Source organism: Myotis daubentonii, chromosome 4, assembly GCF_963259705.1.
Source record: "Myotis daubentonii chromosome 4, mMyoDau2.1, whole genome shotgun sequence".
Taxonomy (NCBI): Eukaryota; Metazoa; Chordata; class Mammalia; order Chiroptera; family Vespertilionidae; genus Myotis; species Myotis daubentonii.
In genome coordinates, this window is record NC_081843.1 from 103,805,699 (window position 1) to 103,831,564 (window position 25,866).

General features: G+C 45.6%; 2 protein-coding genes across 7 annotated transcripts in view; both read right to left on the minus strand.

Moving 5' to 3' along the window:
- Positions 1-222: 222 nt before the first annotated feature.
- ROPN1L (rhophilin associated tail protein 1 like) lies at positions 223-13,718 on the minus strand. 2 transcript variants are annotated; one of them, XM_059694801.1, is made up of 6 exons: positions 13,566-13,718; positions 13,215-13,388; positions 9,560-9,683; positions 8,110-8,271; positions 2,294-2,469; positions 223-403 (listed from the first exon to the last, which is right to left on the minus strand). In XM_059694801.1, exons 2-6 carry the CDS (start codon positions 13,343-13,345, stop codon positions 340-342), a joined length of 657 nt encoding a protein of 218 aa, XP_059550784.1. In that variant the 5' UTR covers positions 13,346-13,388; positions 13,566-13,718; the 3' UTR covers positions 223-339. The 2 variants fall into 2 exon arrangements, with proteins under 2 accessions (XP_059550784.1, XP_059550785.1); XM_059694802.1 differs by lacking the exons at positions 8,110-8,271; positions 9,560-9,683; positions 13,215-13,388; positions 13,566-13,718 and adding an exon at positions 6,488-8,103.
- Positions 13,719-18,449: 4,731 nt separating this feature from the next.
- The window catches only part of MARCHF6 (membrane associated ring-CH-type finger 6), a 70,633-nt gene continuing 63,216 nt past the window's right edge, over positions 18,450-25,866 (minus strand). For 4 of the 5 annotated variants that reach the window (XM_059694799.1, XM_059694796.1, XM_059694797.1 and 1 more), the window contains 2 exons: positions 25,031-25,166; positions 18,450-22,196 (listed from right to left, as the gene is read on the minus strand). In XM_059694799.1, the coding sequence (XP_059550782.1) occupies positions 22,106-22,196; positions 25,031-25,166 (227 nt within the window). In that variant the 3' untranslated portion in view covers positions 18,450-22,105. The remainder of the gene's footprint in view (positions 22,197-25,030; positions 25,167-25,866) is intronic. The other variant, XM_059694800.1, reaches the window with a different exon arrangement.

Consider the following 25,866-nt stretch of genomic DNA (forward strand, 5'->3'; position numbering starts at 1 on the left):
CGGAAAACCAGGATGGCCGGGTTTAAGCTGCCCAGCCTCCTCCCCGCTCCGCAGCTTCCGAACAGATTGCTTCAGTCAAACAGATCATTTTACTACTAGGAGTGATTCACCTTGAAGGTTCTTACAAGGACACAGTGAAGAGCAATCATTAAACAGGCCCCCTCCCGGACTCACTGGTCACACTCAACTTCCATCACCAGAAAAACTCACGCAACATCTGCATGTGGTTAATGACAAGTTGTAATTGGTGCCAAGGTTTTAAAGCACACTCTTTCGACATTAAAATGTGTTTTTCTCTGTATTAATGGCATGTCTTCTGAGTTTTCTATTTGAGATTTTTTACATTTTCCTCGTTATGACGAAGAAATCCATAAGTCCTATCATGCCATTCTTTCTATTGTCTCTAAAATGGAAACAGAGAAACACACTTATTAGTAATTTCTCACAACACACAATATAAATTTTATAAAACAATGATTTAGTATAATTTAATTAAAAGGTAATTAAAATGCAATATAATCTAACAGTTTTACCTTAAAAATTAATTACTTATGGTCAATAATCAGTAATTTCTACCTGGAAAATTAAAGCATTCTATTTTTTTGGTACAAAAATGGGCATTTATTTCTAGGTGAAAAAATCAGTACTATATTTAATGAATTTTCTTTATTGACAACACAAGTTTTAGTCACTAGTTAACAAAGGTCCCTTCTATTTAAAAAGGGTAGTGTGGGGCCACCAAGGGCCTGGCGGTGTGGGGAGTGCTGTGGAGAGGGACAGAGTAACCGGGAGCTACAGGGAGGGCCACAAAGATGGTGGGTGACAGACTAGAGCAGCGGTTCTCAACTTGTGGGTCGCCACCCCTTTGGGGGTCAAACGACCCTTTCACAGGGGTCGCCTAAGACCACCGGAAAACACATATATAATTACATATTGTTTTTGTGATTCATCACTATGCTTTAATTATGTTCAATTTGTAACAATAAAAATACATCCTGCATATCAGATATTTACATTATGATTCATAACAGTAGCAAAATTACAGTTATGAAGTAGCAACGAAAATAATTTTATGGTTGGGGGTCACCACAACATGAGGATTAAAGGGTCGCGGCATTAGGAAGGTTGAGAACCACTGGACTAGAGGAAAGACAGTGGACTGTGGAGTCAGGTGGCAGGGGCCTCAGAGGGGATGCGATTTTGAAAAGCGAGCAGAGAAAACGGCTTGAAGGGGAGAGGAGTGAGCGCTGTGGGGGCAGCCAGGGTCTGTCAGCAGGAAGTGAGGTAGTTGGGTCCCAGCTGTGGAAGGTTTGGGAAGGTGGGAGGGAGGAGCGTCTGGGCAGTGATGAGGGGCTGCCGGGTAGGGCTTCTCAGTGAGGCCCCATCCCCCGGCTCTTTCGTCCCCATTGCCCTCAAGCCTGCCCGCTGTCTGGGTATCTGTGAGTGTGGAGCACCCAGGACTGCAACTTCTGGTCCATAAGCTGCATCCCTGGCAGAGTAGGCAGCTCATGAACATGTGCTGGGGCAAAGTGCCAGATGGCAGTGTGAGGCTTGGAGACAGCCTCACAGGCACTTGGGGGGGGGGGGGCAGGAGGTGCTGGAAGGCCTTGGATCTCTCTCTCTCTCTCTCTCTCTCTCTCTCTCTCTCTCTCTCCTGTACCTTGTGGGAGCCGGGCTCCATCCTGCCTCACCTAGAGCCCCTTCCCCTGGAATTGCCAGGCTTCCTGGGCTTAAGCTCATGAGGGGCATTGTCACCACCCTCAGGGAGCCCCCTCTGTGGGGCCACAGCCCCTGGGGGGGGGCTGCCACCACCCCACCTGCCCCCAGGCTGCTTGTCCTCTGCACAGTATGGAGCACACCTCTCCCGAGAGATGTGCAAGGAGCCGGGGATGAAGCTGTGTCCATAGCCGGGTCACACCTCCACCTGCAGTAGCCCCGCTTCTGCGTCTCACTTTTGAGAGTGAATTCTTTCTTACTGTTCAACATGCTATGATTTTAAACCACTTGACATACTGTCCTTCAGAATCAAGGTAAGTGTGGATAAACTTTTTGTAGAGACGGGATACATTTTCTCCTCTGAAGTCTGAGAACCGAACCCCGCCCGCCCCAAGTCCCACGGAAGCCAGCGGCCTCCTGCCACCATCTCCTCAGCAGGCCCTGGAGAGGCTCCGGTGGCCTCTCCTCCGTCACCGTCACCGCAGGATGCGCGGGGACCAGGAATCCGAGATAAGCGGTGACGGGAGGAAGATCTCCAAGGATCCCTATGCCCAGGGCAGGGGCTGCTCGTACTCACATGTTGTCCTTCAGCGAGGCGAGATAGGCTTCCGTTTCCGAAGTAGCAATATCCGAGTCCAGGCTGGACAGGTAGCGGTAGACGTAGGAGAAAGTCTTGAAGGGAATGCGCGCAGGCCCCCCCTCTGGGTCCTGGGTCAGGATCTCGCACAGGTTCTTCATCGCGGTGTTCAAGGACTAGGAATGGCACAGATGGGGCGGGGGGGGGGGGGGATGTACAGGGAGGGAGGGACAATTACTGCATTTGCTAAAACTGGAATAGACAATTACATTTTACAGAAATTCTCCTGAAAGTACACTATGTTCTTATCTAAATTAAGAACTAGGTGAATGTATATGTGACATAAAGAAATAAAAAGGAAAGGTCTCATCAGGATGCAACTGGTCTGAAAAAAAGTTTTAATCTACAGATTTTATATTAAAATTCGAATGACTTTTGAAGACGAGGAAGCATCAGTCTCCTTAAAGACACACCCCCTAAGCCAACGCAGAACCCTCCAGCCCTTCTGGCCCCTGGACATACCTAGGGACAAAGCAAACTGTTACCAACTGGAGGTGCCACCTGTGGAGGGGCGGGCAGGGTCCTGCTGATGCCCACCTGCCCCTGGGCTCCGTGCAGGGCCCGTCCTTGCTCTGGGCCTTGTCTCAGTTCTGGAAAGCACCTGCCTTCCTCCCGCTCATGCTCCCTCCCTCTGCCTGTGTCAGTCACCCTCATCCCACCCTGGCCGACATCCTCAACTTTCAGCCCAAATGCCCATCTTCTGGGAAGCCTTCCCCCAACCACTAAGCTGCCAGAGCCGTGACTCCTCCCACTCTCCCCTTCAAGCCATGAGGGCAGGAGGAGATGCATTCAGGGTGGGGGAGCCATCGCCTGTGTCAAAGACTAGGGCTGGTTTCGCGCTGGAAACTGTCGGCCCCCTGGTGACTCCACAAGAGCACCTTGGAGGCCGCAGGGCCCAAGGGGTACGGGGTACAGAGCGGCTCCTGACCTGGCTGCTGCCCTCCCAGGAATTTGTGAGACAGCTGATCGTGTTGGTAGGCTGAAATCAGCCGTGGTGGGAGCAGTTACACCACAGTCAGGGGCAAACACTGCCAGTCAGGGCTTTCCTCTCAGGAAGCTCCTGCGGGAAGAACCTGGGCTGCCCTCAGGAGAAAAGGCGGCACAGGGGGCGGTCCCGGGGGAGCTGCAGGTGGAGGGGGAGCCACAGGCCTGCTTGACCTCAACAGTGACACTGTGGGGATAGCACTCTGATGTCCTCGGGGCATGAAGAGGGCAGAACCAGGGGTTTTTTGTTTGTTTGGTGTGGTTTTTTTAACAACCCACATTATCTGGCCGTTTCTGTGTGTCAGGAGTGCAGAGCTTAGCTGCTCCTCCGTGACAGGCTCCATGCTGCTGGCAGACTCATCTCCTTGCTGCTGTGGGACCGACCGCCTCCCTCTGGCCGGCCGCCTGCAGGGCCTGGACACTGGCCCTCTCACCCATGGCAGCTTCTTTCTCCACGGCTCCAGGAGCTCGACCCGGTCCTCGCAGTGAACATACGAGAAAAATCACCAGTGCTTCTGGCGGGGGGAGAGGGAGGCCGCGGGACAGCAGTGAGCTCCCTGCGCAGAACAGAACGCACCGTCTGAGAGCCTGATGGGCATCTCCTTTCCTCCTCGCCCTCACGGGTGAGATGAGGACAGCGGGGCCCAGAGGCTGTCACCTGCCCCAGGTGAGCAGCTGGGCCCAGCTGCAGGCATGCTGACCAGCACATTCCACCGCGCCTGCAGCCGGGCTGGCTCAGGCAGGAGCAGACGCCTGCCACACGCCCGGGATTCCAGGCTCTGGGCTGGAGGCCTGAGCATGCGGGCTCCCCGGGGCTGGCAGCTGGGGCTCGGGGTTTCTGGGAAGCCAGCTCCCACACTGGCCGGCGCTGGAGCGCTGGTGTAGGGCGGTGTCACGATGCAGCATTGGAAGGGTCACCTTTCCCTGCCCTCCTGGGGGACCTGGGAAACCGAAGCTGTGTGTTTAACAGTACGTGTTTCTTGCTTGAAACTCTGAGAAGACATGGTGCTACACTGGACTTTCCTTTTACATCCGACACACGTGGAAGGAGGTCCCGCCGCCAAGTGTGGGAGCCCAGCAGGGAGCAGGCAGATGAGGTCTCTGTGACGGGAGGTATTTAAGGAAAAAAAATACATCGAAACACTCCAGCATCGCTGCCTTCTGCACAGGTGTGATGACAATACTGCTGTTAACATTTCTGACAGTAAGAGCTGCAGGAAAGGATTCATAAAGCAACTTGCATGGTTTTGCACTGAGCGTTTCCTTACAAACAGGCTTCTCAACTTGTAAGAGCGGAGGTAGTCAGGCTTCCCGCTCACCATGTTGGCAGGTGCCCCCTCCAACCATTGTGGTTCCCTCCAGGCACCTAAGCCTTCCCGGGGACAGGGACTGGCACCCTCACTTTGTGTGTAGCCAAGTGCTCCAGCCCGAGCCGTCATCTGAAATTCAAGTGCAGACGTGTGAGAGAAACAGACGTGGAGGCACCTATATTTCCTGAGCGTCTTCCAGGTGCCAGTTCTGTGGACTTTTTCAATTTCAGAATCTTAGCTGCTATGGTGAGGACACACCGAACCACCTCCCATGCACCCCAAGTGGCCCTTTCGGCGAGCATGGAGGTAAAAGTGAGGGCAGTCTTGACCCACCCCTTCTGACGGAATCAGGACAGAGCAGCTCTTGCTCCCTGAGAGGCCTGACTGTGCTCAGGAGGCAAACAGTTTAACGTCAGCCAGAGGTGCTAACCCCCATCTCGGTACACTTCTCATTTAAAATGCGGTTCTGGGGCTTGTGGCAGGTGAGGGTGGGAGGCCCACATTCTCCAGGAAGATGGGACCAAGCTGGGACCGGGTCCCAGAGTGAAGCCACCTGTTGAGGACTGATGCTGCCCTTGGCATTGTCCAGGAAAGGGTCAGAGAGGCCACCATGCCCAGCAGCCGCCACGTGTGTGGCCTGGGTGGACGGTGACAGCTGCAGTGGAAAGTGCCCCACCTGTCCTCTTCCCCCCAGGGAGACGCGCAGACCAGTAGTGAGGTAAGTGGTCCTGGAGGCAGGTGAGCCAGGAACCCAGAGCTGCCCCTCTGGGCGCAGTGGCTAAGCCTCTGGGCTGGATCTTGTCGCTGGCTGGGGGAAGGGCTCCTCTTGGCCATCCCCGAGGAGGTTGTGAGGCCAACTGGGAAACCTGGATGGGAGGCACGGGGCCGGAGCCAGGCACGTCCCCACCACTGGCACAGGGGACACCGTCCATGATCCTCAGCACTAAAGTGGTGGATCAAATTGTTTTGTTTTTCTTTAAGCATGGGGGTCATTTTCTGAGCATCAGAAAGTTGTGAACCAAGTCCCCCATTCCCTACACACGGACTGGGAAAGTCCATGATGGTGTCACAGGCCACTGAGGGCGCTGCAGAAATAGAAAGGCACGGGTCGCAGCATGCACCGTCGATCATGTCACCAGGTAAGCACACGGCCCTGGGGAAGGGGACAGGAACCACCACCACAGCCGGGCAGCCAGAGGCCCTTGACCCCACCCCCCGCCCCACCTCCCCTGCAGCTTTCAACACTGGCAGAGCTCAGGCTTCCGGGATGAGAGCAGGGCGGCTCCCGGGATGGGACGCGGGGCTCCCGGGGCGGGCGCTGCCGCTCAGCACCCAGAGCAAGGCCAGCACCAGGCGGTACCCGACACAAATCGGGATGGAGGGAGGGAGGGAGGGAGGGAGGGAGGGAGGGAGGGAGGGATGGGCTAGTCTTTGTGGAAACCTTCCGCTCTGACTTTTAAGAGAAACGCGGGCGGAGACTGTGTCAGCCGGAACGGGCAGCCGCCAGGGACGCGCCCACGTGGGAAGCAGAGACTGAATTCCAATTCTGCCCAAACCCCACGTGGAAACGAGGCAGTAATCCGCTCTGAATTACTCCTCGTTCGTCCCCCTTCACGTTTTCACTTCCTCTTCTTTTTTAAGCATAAAAATAAATGCTCAGATGCCAAACTACTCCAAGAATCGTCTGGGGAAGTCGCAGCTCCAAGCTCCCCACCCACGTGGGGTCCAGGGGCGTCCCAAAGGCCAAGCTCACGTCCGCATCGGAGCGGGCTCGGGCCTCAGCCCCTGCCGATGACGCGGTGGGAATTCGCTCTGCACCTCACAGCACCCCTCGCCGCACCCTGAGGCTTTCACACGCGAACCTCATCGCACAGCCGGAAGGGGCTCGGAGAGAGGGAAGGCGCGGGCACAGCCGGACCCGCGTCACCTCCCCAGGACGCGCTCCTGGACAACGGCGCCCTCCAGCGTCACACACTACACATGGACCAGGCCGCCTCGCCAAACAGATTCCCTGTGCTTTCCCATCTGGGGCTTCGCCTCCACAATTAGGGAGATAGAAATGACAAAGATGGAGCCCAAAATACAAAACATTCTTTCTCATCATTATTAAGATATAAATTCCACCGAAGTTTAGAGGCACGAACATTAGTTCAAACATTAATTCAAATATTCTCTATTAATGTTGCATGACTAAGACCTACGGGAACACCACCACATGAAGTTTTCCCTAGTAATTAACTTGTCTTCGTCCTTCCCTATAGCACCCCTCTGAGATGCCTCCCTGGAGACACCCGGCCTGTCTTTCCTACGTGGTCAGCCAGTGGCCAGCCCTGGCACCATTAGCTTTGGGGCAGTCACACAACGCAAGTTGCAGGCAGCCACCAGCCCCGCCCCTGGGCTCCCTGGGTTTGCAGGTTCTCCCTGGGCCCTTAACAGGCAGTAAGTTGCAGAGTGTTCCCACCCGGGGGTTATGCGACAGAGGTGTTATGTCATGATACAGATGAATAAATGTAGAGATCTAATTGGAAACGAAAAAAGGTTCCAGAAGATTATCAACAACATAATTATCTCTTCAAAAAGATAAAATCAACTACAGTGAAATCAGGCATTTCCCGGGGTCTGCATGTGATAAAAGGGAAGCGTGAGCTTCGACAGAGCCTGGCTGCAGGCGGGTCGGTTTTGTCAGTGTTCGTGATCGTGTGGGGCAGTATTACAGAAAGTCCTTGTTAAAAATTAAAATCGAATCAAAGAGGCCCACACATGGACCCACGGTAAGCGGGTGCCATGAAGTGAGGGGTATGAATTACCCAGTTAGGGCCTCTGGGGTCCAAAGACTGGGGAGTTTGCTCATCCCTGAAGTAAAGCGAGTTCTCTCTTCTCAAACTCCTCTAAGAGCTTAAAGTGGTAGCTCTCCCTTCACTAGACCCACACGTCTCAGCATGACTCAAACACGGGAGCTGGCTCCGCCCCCATGGCACCCCTCTCCTGAGCTGGGGAACCCTCTGGTCTCTGAAACAGCAGGGTCATCTTGTCTTCACCCCTAAGCGCTTGGGTTATATTTTACCATCAACAAAGCTGTACGGTATCTGTTAGTTACTAATAATAGATTTTAACTAAAGTATAAAATAATTCTGTGCCTCTCTCCACAGATTAGGAAAACAGGTATTATCCATTTACCAAATGATATGTGGTTTAATAAAGCCTACATACATTTTTAACGGTATCCATATGTTTTATCTACTGTTAACATCTTTTAATTTGAGGTATTCACAAGTATTTAATTTCTGTACATTAGAATAACTATAAGCCTGAAAATACAATAGGTATCTGAAAAAATACTGCTTTTCTGAGACAAAGTTACTAAAATAATGTGTTCCCTTCAGTGACTGAAACCCCTAAGTTATTTTCCAGCCAGGCCTATGATTACACATAATTATCAACATGCCATTTCTAGGTACGTACCCCACCAAGCATGCTACATCCAAGTGCTAAAAATTTTATCCACTCGATTCTGTATTCACAAGGATCCAATTGTAAGAGAGCTCTGAATTTTTCCATTGGCAGGCACAAACTTCTCCATTTCTGTTCAAGGTCGACTAATTCCACGTATTGCTTGTGGCTACACTGTTTAGAAAACACAATATAATACAATTGACATAAGTTTCAAACCCCACAGAATCCTCTAATGCCGTGAGCATTTGCACATACACCGCGTACTCCATGCTGGGACAGGTGGCCTGACTTCATGGCCCTGTTAGCCCTGCGGAGGGAGGGGGACGTGTGCAGTGGGAGGGGCAACGTGCAGGGAGTGGGGACACTGAGCTTGGCAACAATGTTCACAGCAATTTACTTCTTAAACAAGGGCCGTGAAGCAAATGTGGCATAGTGCTGTAACTTAATAAGCAGGGCCTGCCGGTGCTGGGGATGGCTCCTCTGTTATCTGACTGTAATCCTTGGCAATCAAAACTTTTAAAATCCCACCCCATAAACATGCTAATAATTACATGGGAGAAATCTTTAAACTAAATTTCTTCCTTCTATTTCAAAACAAGCAGTGAAAATGGGTAACTTCTGCGACCTGCTAGTACTAATCCGTGTGAAGGGCTTTCAGCAACACTAGCATGTCCTTCCCCAAGCTACCCTCTTTCCATGGTTATTTGTGTTCCCTTTTAATAGATAGCCATGGAAAATCTGGTTTCAAAGTCAGTGCATCTGGTCCAGAAGCCCAGTACCTCAAAATGTATAAAGGGCTCTATGTTGTATACCTGAAACTAACATTATAGTGTATGTCAACTGTAATTGAAAAGTAAAAAATTGGGTGTTTTTTTTTTCATATATAATGGGGACCTGTCACTTTAAAAATCAAAATCATTCTTAGTAATATGACCCACTCATCTGAATGCCGAGCCTCAAAGCTGGGTGATGTGCTTCCTACTAACTCGTTTTTCTAAAAGCGAGCCAGTGGGTAGAGAAGACTCACCGAGGGCTGTCTGGCAGGACCAGGCCCAGGCTGCCTGGCGGGTTGGAAACCAGCCTCCCAGGGCAACCGTCCTTCAGATGACCACTTCGGCATGCACACAGCTTCAACACCCTTCAAAAGGGCTTTGCCATCCCCCTGTCTAAAATGTCATGCTTTCATATCTTCAGCCTTTTTTTAGTCCAACACCTAAGCATCTTAATTTGATATTTAAAAGAAATTATATTTCACTTTTCTACAATCTAATCATGAATAGCTATTGTGGGTTCTTTCAATTAAAGAAAGGCACTGAATACAACAAATTCCTTTTTGAATGAAATTCAAAGGTTTATTGCAGGGGAAGCGACTTGCGAGATGATGGTGGTGGTTTGTGTCAGGCCTCGGGGGCACCGGCTTTCTCGCGGGTTAAGCCGACTGGTGGCATAGCCCTTATACCTGCTTGTGCAGCACTTTGAGCATTCCTTGAGTCAGGCCAGTATCTGTTTTCTGAGTGGCCACGGGCATTTCAATTCTGTCCTTTACAGGAAGCGGATCTCCTCTTGACAACGCTGAGAAATACCTAACAACAACAACAGATATCTCTGAAGACTCATCAATACACAAAAGGCAAATTAATACTAATGACTGCGCTTTCTTAAAGGAGCCCAAAGCCCAGCAGTGATCAAGGAGGAGAGCTCTCGAGTCCTGTCCCGGTTCCTCCACGCTCTCTCCTCCTTACCCTCTCTGCTGCCTCCGTGTCTCTGTCCGTGAAGCGGGGATAAGGACTCCAGGGAGTACTGAGCGGACACCACACACGCTGTTCTTATCCAGCAAACACCATGGGGGGCCCTGAAATGTGCCCAGAGGCACTGGAAGATGCAGGCCACGGCATCCAAGGGCAAGGTCACGGTCCAGTGTCCCCTGTAACAGCTGAGGTGTGGTCTTCCCTTTTCTGGGCCTTGCTGTTTTTCCTGGGGGTTGAGAGCATCCCTCTCTGCCTATTCACCTCTCAGGCACCCAGATCAGGGATGTTCTGTTGGCTCCACTGAGATTGGGCTGTGCCACTCTGCCATGTCAGAGACCACCCTCCCTCACACTTCACTGTTCCTGCCTGGTTTTGTTTTGTTGTTGTATTTTTTAGTATTTTTCCCCTTAATTGTTCCTTTCTGGGCTCCCGATATTGCTGCTTATGTTGGGGGAAGATAGGGGCACAGAAATGTTTTGGGGCAACAAGTCAAGAGGGGGCACACACCCAGCCTCTGGCTGGTGGGAGGGGTACCAGGCAGTTTCTTCTGCAAAACCCACTCGCCTCGGGGCCAGCATGCCAGAGGGGGCAGCTGCTGAGCCCTGTCACGTGCAGCTCTAACAACTAACACCACGAAAAGAAACAACACATCCAGGGAAAGAGCTCTAGACCATCCACCAGGGCCATGGGTTGTAAGTTAATAGATATGAGTCACTGGAAACAACTCTGAATAAGTAACAAAATGTAGAAAGATATCTGATGGACTAAAACAAAGTTTATAACTCATCCTGTTTCTTCACCCCCCAAATTCAACTTTGCTTTCATGCTTTTAAGACAACTCCAGACACATCTTGTTTAAAGGTTAGAGGGAGAGTCAAGATGAAGGCAGCAGTTAGACCAATGTGGACCTTAAGAGCAAAGTGCCAGGCTGAGGGTGGGTGCTTAGATTTGCCATATTGTTCCTAATTGCAGTTCCCACTTCATGGACTTTATTCTTCATAACCTATCAAACCATCCCCAAGCCTGATAGGGCCTGTAGAACAGTGGTTCTCAACAGGGGCAATGTGGGTCCTTCCCCTTCCCAAGAAGGCACTGGCAATTTCCAGAGAAATTTTGATTGTCACCACAGGAGGGAGATGGTGTTCCTGCCATCTAGTGGGTGCAGACCAGGATTCGGCTAAGGATCCTACACCCATCCTCCTCATACACCACCCAAAAGTTGTCCCCTCCAAAGTGTCAAAAGAGCCGAGGCTGGGGAAGCCCACATAAGTGGCAAGCCCAGCTTGTGTTAGACTCTGCTAGTTCCCTGGAGGCACCTGTGAGCAAAAGCAGCCTTCTAGTACTAAACCAATTCTGTCCTCCATCATACTGAGTGATGCACAACTGCTCGGTGACATCACAGCAGGCTAGCTGTGACATCACAGCAGAGTACACAGGCTGGGGGGCAAGGCTGTCCCACCTTTGCCACTGGAACACCTCGTTTGAAAAGAATGCTAACCTGAAAGTCAACTTGCGTCTGCCACAGCAGAGTTACTTCCATATGCACCCTGGTTTTCTGCTCTGTTTTTGCATTTTCTTCCTCCCGGCACAGCCCCTTGGTTCATATGCTGTGTCCTCCTCCTGAATACCCCCCACCTTGTCCTAACCCCAATCTCTGCCTACGAAATCTCTCCAAGGCCAAGTCACCTTCTTCTGAACAACGTCCTAACAGAGTGTATTCTGGGACAGCCAGAACACATCCGAGTCCATCACACACACACTGCTTAATGAATAATGCTTGATTTTTCTCCTAAACTCCGAAATTGTTCTTGAAATGATTTGCATAGAACATTCAGAAAGTTTTCAACTTAGCCTTTTAAATTAAAGTGAAGCTTAAAATAGTTGTCTCTAAAGTGTTACAAATATAATTTAATGGTCCAAATAAAAATGATTAAGTCACAAATAAATCTTACAAATCCTGACTATCTTTTTTTATTTTACTATCTTTTATTTAGGCTTGAATAATGGTTAAAACCAGAGGCCGTAATTTTTTTTTAAGAACCTTGAAAGGTTACTTCGGAAGCAATTGACCAAAGTGTCAGAGGGAAAGTGCCAATTAGCAAGTAGTCAGTAGCCTCATATGGGAGGTTCGGTAAGATATCTAGGCCCTCATCCTGGAACTGTGTGTCATATTTTGCATGGTGATAGGGACTTTGCCTATGATTGTGAGATGGGGAAATTATTCTGTATTATCTAGATGGGTCCTAAATGCAATCACAAGTGTCCTCAGACTAGGGAGGTAGAGGGAGACCTGAAGCTGTCATACTTCCGGCTTTAAAGATGGAGGAAGGGACCATGAGCCAAAGAATATAAGGAATGCAGCTCTAGAAGCCGGAAAAACCAAGCAAACAGATCGATTCCCCCTTGCACCTCCAGACAGAGCAAAGCCTTGCCAACATCTTGACTTCAGCTTGGCGACACTGATGTTGGACTTTTGGCCACCAGAACTGTAAGAGAATAAATGTCTGTTGTATAAATCCATCAAATTTTATGGGATTTTGTACAGCAGTTCATAGGAAACTAATTCACTGGTTATATAGTTTAGAGGGCAGCAAAATTCGATACACCATTTGCTAAAACATTTTAGAAAAATTTATACTGATTCTTGTGGTCATAAAATTAAGCTTCTATGTCTGTTTACTGGAAAAGGGCAAAGAGCTTTCCTGTAAAATCAAAAGGGTTTCTTTTAATGGTTTTAAGGTCTGTTGACTTGTAACTTTAAAATTAGGAATGTCTGTTCCTGGAAATAGAACGTTTGCCACAAGCAACTGTGAAGGCTCATTTGCTGTGAACCACGCAGGCCAGAGTTTAGCCTTCCCAGCCTTGGGCTGAGTACCCCAACATGACTTCCTCGGTTCTGGGTCAGCCAGTCCCTAATCCTGGGGGGATTTCCTGAGGAGGAGGAACACAGCCATAGGATTTCTCCTTGTAAAAACCACCTTGCAAATAAAATAAAGGGACTGTGGTTAGAGTTTTATAATGCAATGCAGAAACTTTATACCCAAAGCACTTGCTTTCTAAGTTTTGGTCTATCTGCTTAAATACCACTCTCCATTATAGTGGGATAAGGACACATATGTAATACCTTAATTAAAAAAATAAATAAAATACCACTCTCCAACAATGGAGTTGTTGCTATTCTGTAACAAGTGAGCGTTTTGCAGTAACTTCTGGTCCCATGGCCAATAAACCCCGGTGCTTCCTCGATGGATACTTAGGTGTAGATACCACCGATGCTAAAGTGAAGTCTGGCTGACACTCTGAGTGTCCTGGGCGTTGGACCGCCGCTCCAGGACCGAGGATTCACCAGCACGCCCGGGCGCTTACCCCGCGGCCCACTGCAGCACGTCGGCGGGCTGGGTGCGGATCGCTGCCTTGGTGAACTGCTTCAGGATGTCCGGCAGTTCCGGTGGGATGTGGATCTGCTGCGCGCAGAATAAGGTGTCGGGAAGCGGCATCGTTCTCCCAAGACCAGGACCTGGCTGGGACGATCTAGGTGTGCTGCGGAGAAGTCAGGGCGGAGGGTCAGCCTGGGGCCGCCCGCCCTCCCCCAGGTTTGGGACAGGGCCGGCGGGCGGGACAGAGGTCCAGCAGCCGGGTCTAGGCCGGGTCCTGGGTTTGGGATCCGGCCAAGAGCTGGTTTTCCCGGGGGTTCGGGCGGCCTGCGGGAGCTCTTACCCGCTCGTCTTCGGCCTCCTCGGAAATTGAGGACCAACCGTCCCCTCTGGCGGCCCAAGCACAGCTGCTCAGAAGCGCTAACCGGTGCTATTGTTTCGCAACGGTATCCAGGCAACCGGCACGCGCGCGGGGACGGACCCCGCCCCCTAGCGCCGCGCACGCGCCTCGAGCCGAGGGTGGGTTGGCCCCCAGAGCAATGCGCGTGCGCAGTCTCACTTTGGCGCCCTGGTCTCCTAACCTTTACCACTAACCTAGTTTAGGGAGAGCTGACCGTTTCACTTAGAAAAGGGGCTTTTGATTGCTTTCCCACTGCCGACTGTGAAAGGAGAATTCACAAAGGCCGCCACCCCTTCTCCTTGCTCTGGCCACGTGAAGCTTAGGGCCGGGGTGACTGGGGTCCTCCGACGTTGGAAACGGTTCAAGTCGCGAAGGCTGATCCGTCGGTGCTGGCACACGTGGCCCCGTCTCCATCAATTTCCTCGTGCATCCAAGCGGTTCCCCCTTAGTGAACTCATTCTTCAGAACCCAGTTTAAAAGCTACTTAGAGTTTAGACGGGGGAAGTTTCAGTTTAACTGGTTTCTTAAGTTAGGGTGGTTGAGCCAATCTGAGTGTAAGAGAAAATAAGCCACTTCTGACACAATAGCTTTGGGTAGACGAGTAAAAGAAACGTCCATTCTGGTGGGTGCTGGCCAGGGCAGCATTCGAGGGGTGAGCCCTGGTTTAGGGGTATCCTGGCTGGTGGCTGCAGCGGCCCCTAGCACCCACGCTGAATGAAAGAGCGCTGAGACCCCCCTCCACGCAGGAAGGCTCACCTCTAGAGAGGACTATGGAGAACTAGAATGAGCTATGTCCAGGTGGGGTCAGGGACAGGTCCTCCTTCCCGCCCTGAAGATGCAAAGCCCCGGCCTTGACTCCTCTACACACACGTTTTCAAATGAACAGCATTAGCAAAAACTGAAAATAGTCACGAATGCTGATGACGACATGGGAAATCAAGAAATCGCATACACTGATGAAAGAGGAGTGTTAATTAGTAGGTTTGGGGGGCAATTTGGCACTTTAAAATGTTGATGACTTAGCAATCTTACTTTGAGAATTTTATCCTACAGATATTCTAGCCTAAGTATGTAAGGTAATATGGACAAAAATGTTTACTACAGCATATAATAAAATGGGGTAACTAGTTCAGAAAAGTTAAATCGTAGTCTTTACCCACAGGATAGAATACAATACAGCCAGAATTTTTACACGGGGTGGCTGACATAAAAAGGTGTTTGTGAAACGAAGTGAAAGGAAGCAGCACCCTGTAGAGCAGGCTGGGGCGCGTGTCACCTGCACTGTGATGGAGGGGTCTGGCCTACGCTGACGTGGTTACCTCTGGAGAAGGGCACAGGGCTTTCAGGTTTCATTTTAACCATATATACATTATTTTGATTCTGACTTATTTACTTCCTCAACAATACTGAATGCTAACTATGTCCCAAGGACTGTTGTGGAACACAGTAATCCCCAAATAGTTTTTTTTTTCAAAATCTCTGGAGCTTACATCCACGTGAGGGAAAACATCAACGATAGGTAAACCTGATAGTAGGTTAATAAATATGAAAGAGAAAAAATACAGAAGAGACAGGAATGCCCCAGTAGCTGCAATTTTAGATAAGCCTCACTCAAGAAATGAGGGTAGGGAGAGCCTGGACAAAGAACAGTAAAGTATGGCAAACAGGAAGTGCAAAGGCCCTGGGGTTTGGCCTGTTCTAGAAAAAAGGGCTGGGGCAGTAAACACAGGGTGTGATGGGTCAGGGAGGGTGTGGACTTGTGAAAAGTTCTGTTCTGGTTGATTCTATCTTTTCAGTGAAATAAGAATACAAGTCAGCAGCCAAAAATGAGAAAATACCTTTTTTCCATTTAAAGGAAAAAAGGTATGAAATGGTCCACTAGAGAGCCAATATTAACATAGTATTACTTTTTGAAATAAATTGCACAGATTTGAAGTGTGCAATTTGATACATTTTGACATATGTAGACATGTCAGACCAGAACCCCTTCAAGACAGTGAACACATCACCCCGGTTTCTTCATGCCCCTTTAAAATCCAAGCCCCTCCTCGCCACCCACACTGATCTGCCTTCCTATAGATAGGTTTCTTTGGATTTTCTGGACTTTTATATAAACAAAAGCATACATTTTTGGTCTACTTTCACTTAGCATATTTTGAGATTTGTACATGTTGTGTATATCAGTAGTTAATTGCTTTTCATTGTATTGATAATTTACCCACTCACTTGCTGATGGGCATATGGATTGTTTCCAGCTTCGGGCTATTACAAATAAAAGTACTATAAACACTCATGTGCAATTCTTCATATGGATTTACACATTTTTTTCTCGGCAAATAATTAGGAGTGGTGAGTACATATTTTAATCTATTAAGAAATGCCCAACTCTTTTCCCCAGTAGTTGCACCATTTTACTTCCCCTCCAGCAGAGTATGGGAGTCCCAGTTTCTCTACATCCTCACCAACCCATGATACCATCAGTATTTTTAATTTTAGCCTTTCTAATAGATATGTGGTGGGATCACATTGTGGTTTTACTGTGCATTTTCCAAATGACTAATGATGTTGAACAGGTTTGCATGTGTTTATTTGCCGTCTGTATACCACCTTTAGTCTTCTTAAATATTTGCCCATTTTTAAATCAACAAGTAGGTTTTCTTACTACAGTATTTTGAGACTTATGTGAATGCATGTATTTTATTTAAACCTTTTTAAAAATATATTTTCATTGGTTTCAGAGAAGGAGAGGGAGAAACATCAATGATGAGAATCATTGATCAGCTGCCTCCTGCACGCCCCCAACTGGGGATCAAGCCTGAAACCCAGGCATGTGCCCTTGACCGGAATCGAACCTGGGACCATTCAGTACACAGGCCGACACTCTGTCCACTAAGCCAAACCAGCAAGGGCTGAATGCATGTGCTTTATCAGAAACGTTTGGCAAACTTTTTCTGCCACTCCATGGCTTGTCTTTTCGTTCTCTAAACAGTATACTTCAAAGGGCAGGTGTTTTCCATTTTGATCAAGTTCAAGTCATCAAATTTTTCTTCTATGGGTTGTGCTTTTGGGGTTGTATCCAAATCTGTGATTAACCGCAGGCTAAACATTTTTCTTTTGCTTTCTTCTAGAAGTTATAGATTGGAGTTTTATACTTAGGGCTATAATTTATTTTGAGTTAACTTTTACGTATGTTGAGATATAGATCAATTTTTAATTTTTCATCTGGATGTCCAATTATTTCAGCACTATTTGTTCAACTTTTGTACCTTTGACAAAAATCAGCTGTCCATATACATGTGGGTTTATTTCTAGACTGACTGACTATTCTGCTCCATCAGACCAATGGATTCGTGCAGCCAGCAGAAGGGGTTCATCCATTTGGGCAAAAAAACAAATGAATGGGCTTCCTGGCATAAGCCTTTTTGTCCTACAGAAGCTACTAAGCAAGCAAGCAGCAGAAAGACACAACACTGTTACCTGTGCAAAATAAAATTTCAGGAAGATGATTAGATAATGTAAGGATTGCCAAAAGGGACCTCCGCCAGTTTACTGGCTCTTGACATATGGATGGTTTTAGTGAAGTGTGGGGCTGAGTGGAAGTAAACTGCAGGAGGTTGACAGGAATTGTGAGGGTGTGGGGGAAGGGTGCCTATATAGACCAAATAGTAACTAAGGACATACTTAGGTCATCACAGACTCTGCCCAGGGAGATCCTTATCTGTTCCTTGTGGCAATCTTATGCATATCTCTAATAGAATCTTTTGCTCATTTTTCTGTTCTTTCCCACTCTAACTGGACTTCTTGAAGGCAGACCCCATGCCTCATTCAACTATAGTACTGAGTACAGTGCAAGGAAACAAAACAGACACCAGAAATACATGCGTATGTGGGGGCTGGGGCTAGAAGGGGAGGTTACCTTCCCAGATCCTTAATCCACTTGTGGTATTGGTTCTATGTTTGCAACAAGAAGGGCTGCAAACTGCAGGATGGGGGTGTGTGTGTGTGGGGGGGGGGGGGGTGTTTAATGGCCACTTCTGAAATTCGCCATGCAATTTCCTTTGCTGTAAAAATTCAACTTCACAGATTAAAGATGCTCTATGGTTCAAACTGCACTTCACCCACACCACTACATTTAAAATAAAAATGCACTTGATTAAAAAAATCATAGGGGGGTAAATGGTGGTAGACGGAGACTTAACTTGGGGTGAACACACAATAGTGTACAGATTATGTGCTATATAGAATTGTGCACCTGAAACCTGTAAAATTTTGTTAGCCAGTGTCACTTCCAATAAATTTAATAAAAAGGAAAAAAAATCATGGAACAAAACCCAACCTAGAAACAAAGAAAAATTAGAAACAAAAAGATCTCTTCATACAGCAGTTAGGAGGAAAAAAAACCTCATGGAATCCTTTCCTTTTTCTCTGAGACTTACAGTCAATTACATAAAATGGGTTTGATTGGCTTTACTCTATCCAAGTAGCTACCTAAAATAGGCAACCTGGTGAAGCTCTGATGTTCAGACCTTATAGTTGAGGCAAAGAGGTGGGTGGCACAGATGAGGGCCTTCCTCTACTCTTCCCAATGAAGATAGTCTATTACAGTGAGGGAGAGAGGAGAGGAGGGATGTGTCCTCTGCCACTATCATTTTAAATTTATACTTAGAACAGAGGGGCTATCATCACATGTAACTTGAATTATTTTACTTTCATAATTATGTTAAATGTATCTGGATTATCAACTTATGCTAATAATACACATTTCTGTAACTCTCAAGCAATCTTGCAATAAAGCAAAAACCAACAAGGGAAAAAAAAAAACTCGACTACAACTAACGTTCACTTTATTCAATCTTGTTCTCTCAACTCAGAAGACAACAAATGACCACATAAAAAAGGGGAACATTTCAGAATATATACATAAAATTGGTCTGGGTATCTAAGATGTTTGCTTTAATAGAAAATTGGTATCCCAAATAACAGTATTCTACTTAGCTTCTATAGTAGTCATGCCCAGGCTTTACGGTCACTACGTATTCATTGAAGGTACTATATTACTTCCATGACTAAAAAATGAGGCACTCATAAGACAGAAAGAAATGAAAAGATATATACTGTCTATCTTCATGCTGTATTAATGGTTTTATCTGAAAGTAGCCCTTGCTCATCCTGGCTGTTAAAAAAAAAGATATAGGGCAGTAAACGGGGTGAAGGGAAAACATCTGCTTGAGGGAGCAAATTAAGTAAAAAGATCCAAGACAGCTCCAGCAAGTCAGAAAATCTCCACAAATGAGGCTTTTTAATAATACTTTAGTGGTAAGGCATTTCACTTTTGTCTTTTTTTAATTGTGACTCATTAGATACCATTCTAAAGAAGTATTTTAAACACAATCATTTAATTTTATAATGTAAAAAACTTATCACAGTAAATAGAAAGCTTAAAATAATCCTGAACATGAGAATAAGAAGCTAACTTGTGATGTTTCTGCCAGTGTTCTATAGAGTGTGTGTGTGTGTTTCTGAGTGTGTAAACGCAACACAATGTAGAAATGTCCAGTGTGTGTGTGTGTGCGCGCGCGTGCGTGTGTGTTGTGTGTGTGTGTGTGTGTAAACACAATACAATGTAGAAATGTCCAGTGCTGCTTTGCATTGTTTTAAAAAGTCATCAATTCATCCTAAATTCAAGGATTAGACTTTAATGATAGCATTTTGCCAATACAGATATTACATATCTAAGATCAAATCATTTGAGAAAAACTTACTTTCTATTACTTGAATAAGGGAAAGGAAAAAAAACACCAAGTCAAGAATCCATAGTAATAACAGTTATCTTAAATGGTGAAATAAAAACTACTTTTGTTTACATCTGGAATTGAGATGTCTAATCTCTACTGTTTCTCCAAAAAACTAAAAGGAAAAGATCACCTAAAAACATTTAGTTTTAAAGCTTGCCATACACAAACTTCACATTGGCATTTTTTTTCAGTTTACATCTCAACTTTTAGTACTTAGTAATAAGTTTAAAAATCAAACATAATTTGCTAATAATGAACAACTGCACACCTGATACTAATGGCCATTTGGTAACCGGTCATGTAAAACTAACCCTAAATGTTGATTTGTCTTCAATTTATAAATAGTAAAAGTAAAGCAAAAAAGTTTTCTCTCCTAATTAACTTCCTTAAAGACTATTTAAACCCAATGTAAAATGAAGTAAAACTACACTATTATTAAAAATAAATTCTACATGAAGAAGGGCAGCAATACTAGCACTTTCTGAACTAGTTATTTTAAATATTTCTAAGACAACTGGCTAATAAAATCTTGATGCTACCCATGTAAATAGTAATCAGCAGATGCTTTCCTTAGGAAAGTATTCATCTTTTTTAAAACAGGACAGAGCACAACTGGGAAATTGGGGGAAATCATTACATAAGACAAGATAAAGTTATTGCAAGTGAAATGGAGGGCAACTTTTTGGCCATTCATATATATATATTTTATAAAGTATCTGATAAGATTCATTTAAAAATGTTGTAGAATAACAATTTTTAATCTTTTGTGGTATCTGCCTATATCTTCCTGGTAAAACAGGTAAATATGTTCCAATGACTTTATGTCAATATCTACAAAGTCTCTGAAAATTTCAAAAGAAACCTAAATTAATATAATCAAGTTATATGCCAAATTTGATAGTTTCTCTATCCGTATGGACATATACCATGACAGGTGGCAATATGATTTAAAATGCTCATTTTTAAAGTAGAACTACATTTCTAAGTGAAGGCAGGGCTCACAAAGACCTTATTTTAAATACAAGAGAAAGGCCTACTGCAAAGTGCTAAAAAGTATAACACTGAATCCTAAGGCAAGCTTTTTTAAATATATATACTGATGTTTTAAAATGTAGAGTTAAGTAGTTGCTTACCACTTTGGGAAAAATTGTTGAATTATAAAACCAGAACATTTGCTTTTTATTTTGGTAGCTTATGTTTGGCTGACTTTCATATTTAAAAAATCTTCAGATTTGAGTTATGGGCTTTAATACTATATGGAAATTCTTGTATGGTTTCTGAAGACCTATGCTGTTCATTTTCTCTGAGAACTTTTAGGTTATCATTAAAAACAAACACTACCCTTACATTAAACCATGACCATTAAATACTTGGATCATGTGCCTAACTTTTATTTCTCTAAACTTCTACTTGCAGCTTTGGCTATAAGGGAAAAAACCAAGTTTATGTGTTCAGTTCTCTGAGATTTTACAGCACATTTCCAATAAGATACATTCTACACTCCATTAAACTGCCAACTCAGCCAGGTTCCTTCTGGACAAATAAAATCAATTTGATTTTGTTTGTAGTTTTATTCTGTAAAAAAAAATTTTAGAAACCTTGGGATTTTTATTCATGGAAAACAAGGAGAAATGTACTCCCTAATCCTCACCCAATGATGTACTAACCAGCAGGACTATGTTCTAACCAGTCTTTCCTAATGCTGTCAATCTCAGACCACAAACCATGTCTACATTTAAGGAACACCTCAGTCTGTCCCCACTCCAGTAAGATGCAGTGTCATTGGTGACGATATACTGTAAGACTTATGATCTTTCATGACTTTTGGCTACTGCTGCCAAAACAGAAAAAGAGATAGCTCTGTGGGAAAAGGAGGATGAGGAGACTAATGAAAATCTTCTTTTGGACTTTTCCCCCCTCTAAGTATAGGCATGCCCCTAACAAGCACAAAAACCCAACTCCCAATGCTAATCACCAGGAATATTAAATTATCAAAATTAAAAATAATTTCCTCAACTAGCACAAGATACTATACAATATTACAAACACAGACACATGAAAAAAAAATCAGGCAGTAGAAAATGTACAACAGCTTTGGTGTTATACAAAATAACTTCCAAAAACGAATGACAGTGAAGCACAAAGTTCATATTTTCTTACCACAGAAACTCCACTGCTGATTTCTGTTTCCTTTTACGTTCTTGGTAAGGTTTCAACAGCCATGACAGACACAATGTACAGTTCACTTCATAAAAACTGCTAGGAACACCATGACATTGTGCTCCAGAGATGTCATTAGTAAGTCTCACTTCTGCACTGTGGCTCTGTGGCACGTTTCCTGTCAAGATCACAGCAGGTCCAAAATAAAGTGACAACTAGATTTAATAAATTAATATACATTTGTTTAAAGATGTACAATGCACATTCTGTTTAATCCAAGGTTTTAGGGTATCCAGGAACTTCTATTTACACATGTACAGATCTCAGACAGCAGTGATGTCAGAAGATGCAGGAAGGCAGCAACTTAACCTGCTGCTCTCTCCAAATGCTGAGAACACAAGTCAAATACATTTAACTTAAAAAAAAAAAAATGCTGAGAGATCACTGGAGAAAATCTCCAAAGAGAGAAGTCCACAGAAAAGGACACGTAAAGGCAAGGGGAAGGTCAAGGTAGTTGAGACAACCACTTTATTCTTGGGACGACTGTGGAGGTGGCGAAGATGTGCCTTGTTTGCCAGATTTCCGTTCATAGTTCACAAGGCGTTGGCCCACAAGGTACCTAGGATGTAAAAACAGGGTAGTTACTCTCTTATATGATCTCACATATTGAAACACACTTCCAAAAAGCAGTCAGTGATTCATTTCTAAAAATGCAAAATCAGATCACTTCACTCCTACTTTCATGGTTAGGTAGGTAGAAGGGAAGTCTAGAATGAACACCTGCCAAAGGCACAAAGGCAGGCACTTTATAGCGAGGGGCGAAAGAACTCCCCATAGGTCTTCCTAGAGCAAAGACCTGAGCGGCACAGGTCAGAGTCCTTAGTGTGGACAACGGGGCACGTGCCCCAGTCCGTAGGTTAGGGCTTCTCGTGAACTCATACACTCAGAGGCCCGAGGAGGGTAAGGCTGAGGAAACTCATGCAGAGGACTTATCTGTATGGATCGTATTTTATGAAGCAGCTTAGTGGGCAAATCTGAAGAAACGGACTGGAAATACAATAGTCAGAAAGCTGGGTAGGGAGGACTTACCCTAACCTTTTTAGTAGAACCTGAACAGCTCTAGTTCTAGAGAACAGGAGATACCAAAGGACAATGATTTCAATGGTATCAAATGGGAGATGATAGAAAAGTGAGTGGATGCGAGTGACAGAAGGTAGGGGGGGTATGGTCCAAGGGCAGAATATGAAGTTCTGCTAACTCATATGACATGTTGACAGGGAGGTTATGGCCAAGAGCGCAGGACGGCAGAGACAGAAGTAACTGTGATTAAAATGACTGCCGGGAGCCGGTCCATCCTTGCTGTTTCAAGGGACCTGGCATATATGGCATACGGTTCTTAATATGTTTGCTCACCTTCTTGGCGCTGTGTTTTAACCAAAGTCACCTCTCCGAGAAAGGTTGAATCCCCAGGTAGGGATTTTCCCCTGAAGTTAGGGAGGGAATAAAACCCCTCAACTAAGTGCCAGGCGGGTAATTAATCCCTTTAACTACGAACAATCATGCTTAAACTACATAATCTTTTCTCCCTGGAATGGAGATAAGAAACGCCCTAACCTTTGTAATAGAGATTGATAGGATTGAATCAACTGGTATAAATACAGTTGTAACAAGACAGAAACACTCAGAACTTAGAACAGAATCAAGAAGACAGAATCTACACGGAGCCTAGAGACAGAAGAACTTTGCTGGAGAGAACATGCCGGAGGATCCTGGAGAGGGACTGGCCTCGGAGCCTAGAGACAGAGCCTAGCGGGAGAACATGGCAAGGGATCCTGGACTGAACCTGACTACAGAGATTGGCAGGAGAACCTGACTGGAACCTGGACACTGAACCTGACTGGAGAGCCTGGACAGAACCTGGCTGGAGATCGAGACCAGAACTTGGCTAGAGATCCTGGCTAGGCTGCTGATCAACTGAACGCTGTCTCCGTGTCATTCCTTCTTCGCCGACTCCGTCTACACCTTTGGGGACCCCTGGACCCGCTGGGGCAGGACCCCGGCTAATGACAAGGCTGGAGGTCCTCCACCAGAACACTGCATGCCATAACATCAGCAGGGGTTGCTAAAAAGCAGCAGTGATGTGCCTCACTAAACATGAGGGAATGACTGTGAGCTTGACCCCTGGAAGCCAGTGAGTGACAAAACTGAAAGTAAACAAGCTAGAGGGGCGGGGTACAAATACCATACCATTTGGAAGCATTGATGGCAGATCAAGGAGTGCCAGTAAGACCTTGCCAAAACAAGTGAAGTGAGAAAGCAGACTCTCATCACTGAAACCTCCTCCCCCTTCTTTCATGTTTGAAAGACGTTGTACTCTGACCACCTAAAAATGCACTTGTGTTTTCTACTGTCATAAAGGCTTTGGAGAAGCCTTGAACACTCTAAATTTTAAAAATAATACTCTTAGGAGTCCTCAGAGTAATGAATAAGGTGAGCATATAATTCGCTGTCCAAACCAAGGGTTCTATGAACGATGACACGAAAGCAGCATGTGTAAGCTGGGACTCTCCCAGGCAAACCAGGACGGAAAGCTATAAACTCATGTTTTTTGCTAGACAACACTGAAGCAGAGCAAGACTCAGCCCTCTGTGAGGACATGGAAGGTCAAATGGCTGCTAACCTTGGCTGTTCTTAATCTCTCAGTGAGGTAAGGTCACAGAGTTTTCTCGAAACAGAGGGCTCGACACATTTGCAGTAACCTTGCAGCCTCTCTCAGCAGTGGTCAGAGTAACCTAATGGCCCTTGATTGCAAGAAAGGCTTAGGCGGGTACTGCAAATTCTTAACGTAGATTTCTTCTTCTCTCAAACTCTTTTGTATCTTGTCAAATCAAAGCAACTGAAAACTCTGTGAAATGAGTATTAAAAAAATAATCTTCCTCAAACCATTTTCTCCCAGTCTTTTCATTCTTCATGTACATCAGCAATTTTCAACCTTTTTCATCTCATAGCACACATAAATTACTAAAATTCTGTGGCACACCAAAAAAATATATAACTTTTGCCGATTTGACAGAATAGGTTTAATTTTTATTCATTCACACCAAACAGTTATTATTGTGTTGGTTGCTGTCATTTTTTTATTTGACAATCTAAGAAAAAAGAGGTCAGTGCCCCTGAATAAATAGTCAGGTATTATGTTTTAAAAATTCCTGCAGTACACCAGTTGAAAATCACTCATCTACATAAATGACAACTCCAAACTGCCAGTTGCTCAGTACAACAGTTTTTGATAATGCTATTTCACACCCTCATCCAATCTGTTACCTAATTCTACCTCAAAATATATCCAGAATCTGAGCAATTTTCCCTTTTTGATTCATCACATTAGGCACAAACATTAACAAGTGATAAATCTTAATATGAGTGGCTAAATGTCTGGAAGTCTAGACTTACTTGTCATTTTTAATATGTTCATAAAGGCGCTTAAACTGGCGGACCTGGAATGACAAGATCCCCATCAATACCACGACCATCAGTAAGAATGGATAAATCCGCCGGTGGACCAAGTTTTGCATTTCCGCAGTAACACCTGTAAAACCAAAAAAGGAGAACTCTAAGTGTATATGGAATGGCAGTGAAATAGAAATATGTCCTTTCACAAAGAAGAGGGGACTGGTCACATATAAAATGAAGTGAGTCAACAAGTGAGGTCAAACTGGAGCACCAGCAGGAGCCTTTGAAGTAAGCCTAGGAGCTAGATTATGTTCTAAAGGCCACAGAGGGACCAAAGAAAGGATGTTCATTAAAGAGAAACAATGAGATTCATTCTTTTGAAAGTCACTGTGGCTGCAGTATAGACAATGAATTAGTTGTCAAAGCAGGGAAACTAGACAGGAGGCTGTTGATGTTAAGGTGAGAGAGGATGTGCAGCTCAAGGAGCCATGGGTAAGAGTGCCAGAAAGGAGAGAATGGGTTTCAGATGTTGGGTCAGTGGGACTTGAAGACCATTTGAGTATGGAGAGCAGAGAGCCTCAGGTAACGTGAATGCCCTTCAAGGTTTCTGACTCATGCAACTTGATGGATGATGACACTAGTCAGTATGAGTAAATTCATAAGAAAAGATTTTGAGAGGGAAACTTTGTGCTTATAATTTTGAGCATATGCTGGGTTTAAGGTCCTGTGGGGTTCTTCAGTACAAAATTGATCATTTCTAGTTGATGAATTGTCACAAATTAGCATCTCCTCTTGGGTTTCCTTTTATGCTAAAGAACTTTTTTAAAATTAATTAC

Excerpts from the sequence above, each read along its gene's own strand:
- ROPN1L (XM_059694801.1), bottom strand. The coding sequence starts at position 13,345 with ATGCCGCTTCCCGACACCTTATTCTGCGCGCAGCAGATCCACATCCCA. Across the intron at positions 9,684-13,214 it reads GTGCTGCAGTGGGCCGCGGG|GTATTTCTCAGCGTTGTCAA; the intron begins GTAAGCGCCCGG and ends TGTTGTTGTTAG. Across the intron at positions 2,470-8,109 it reads GATGTAGCATGCTTGGTGGG|TCCTTGAACACCGCGATGAA; the intron begins GTACGTACCTAG and ends TGCCATTCCTAG.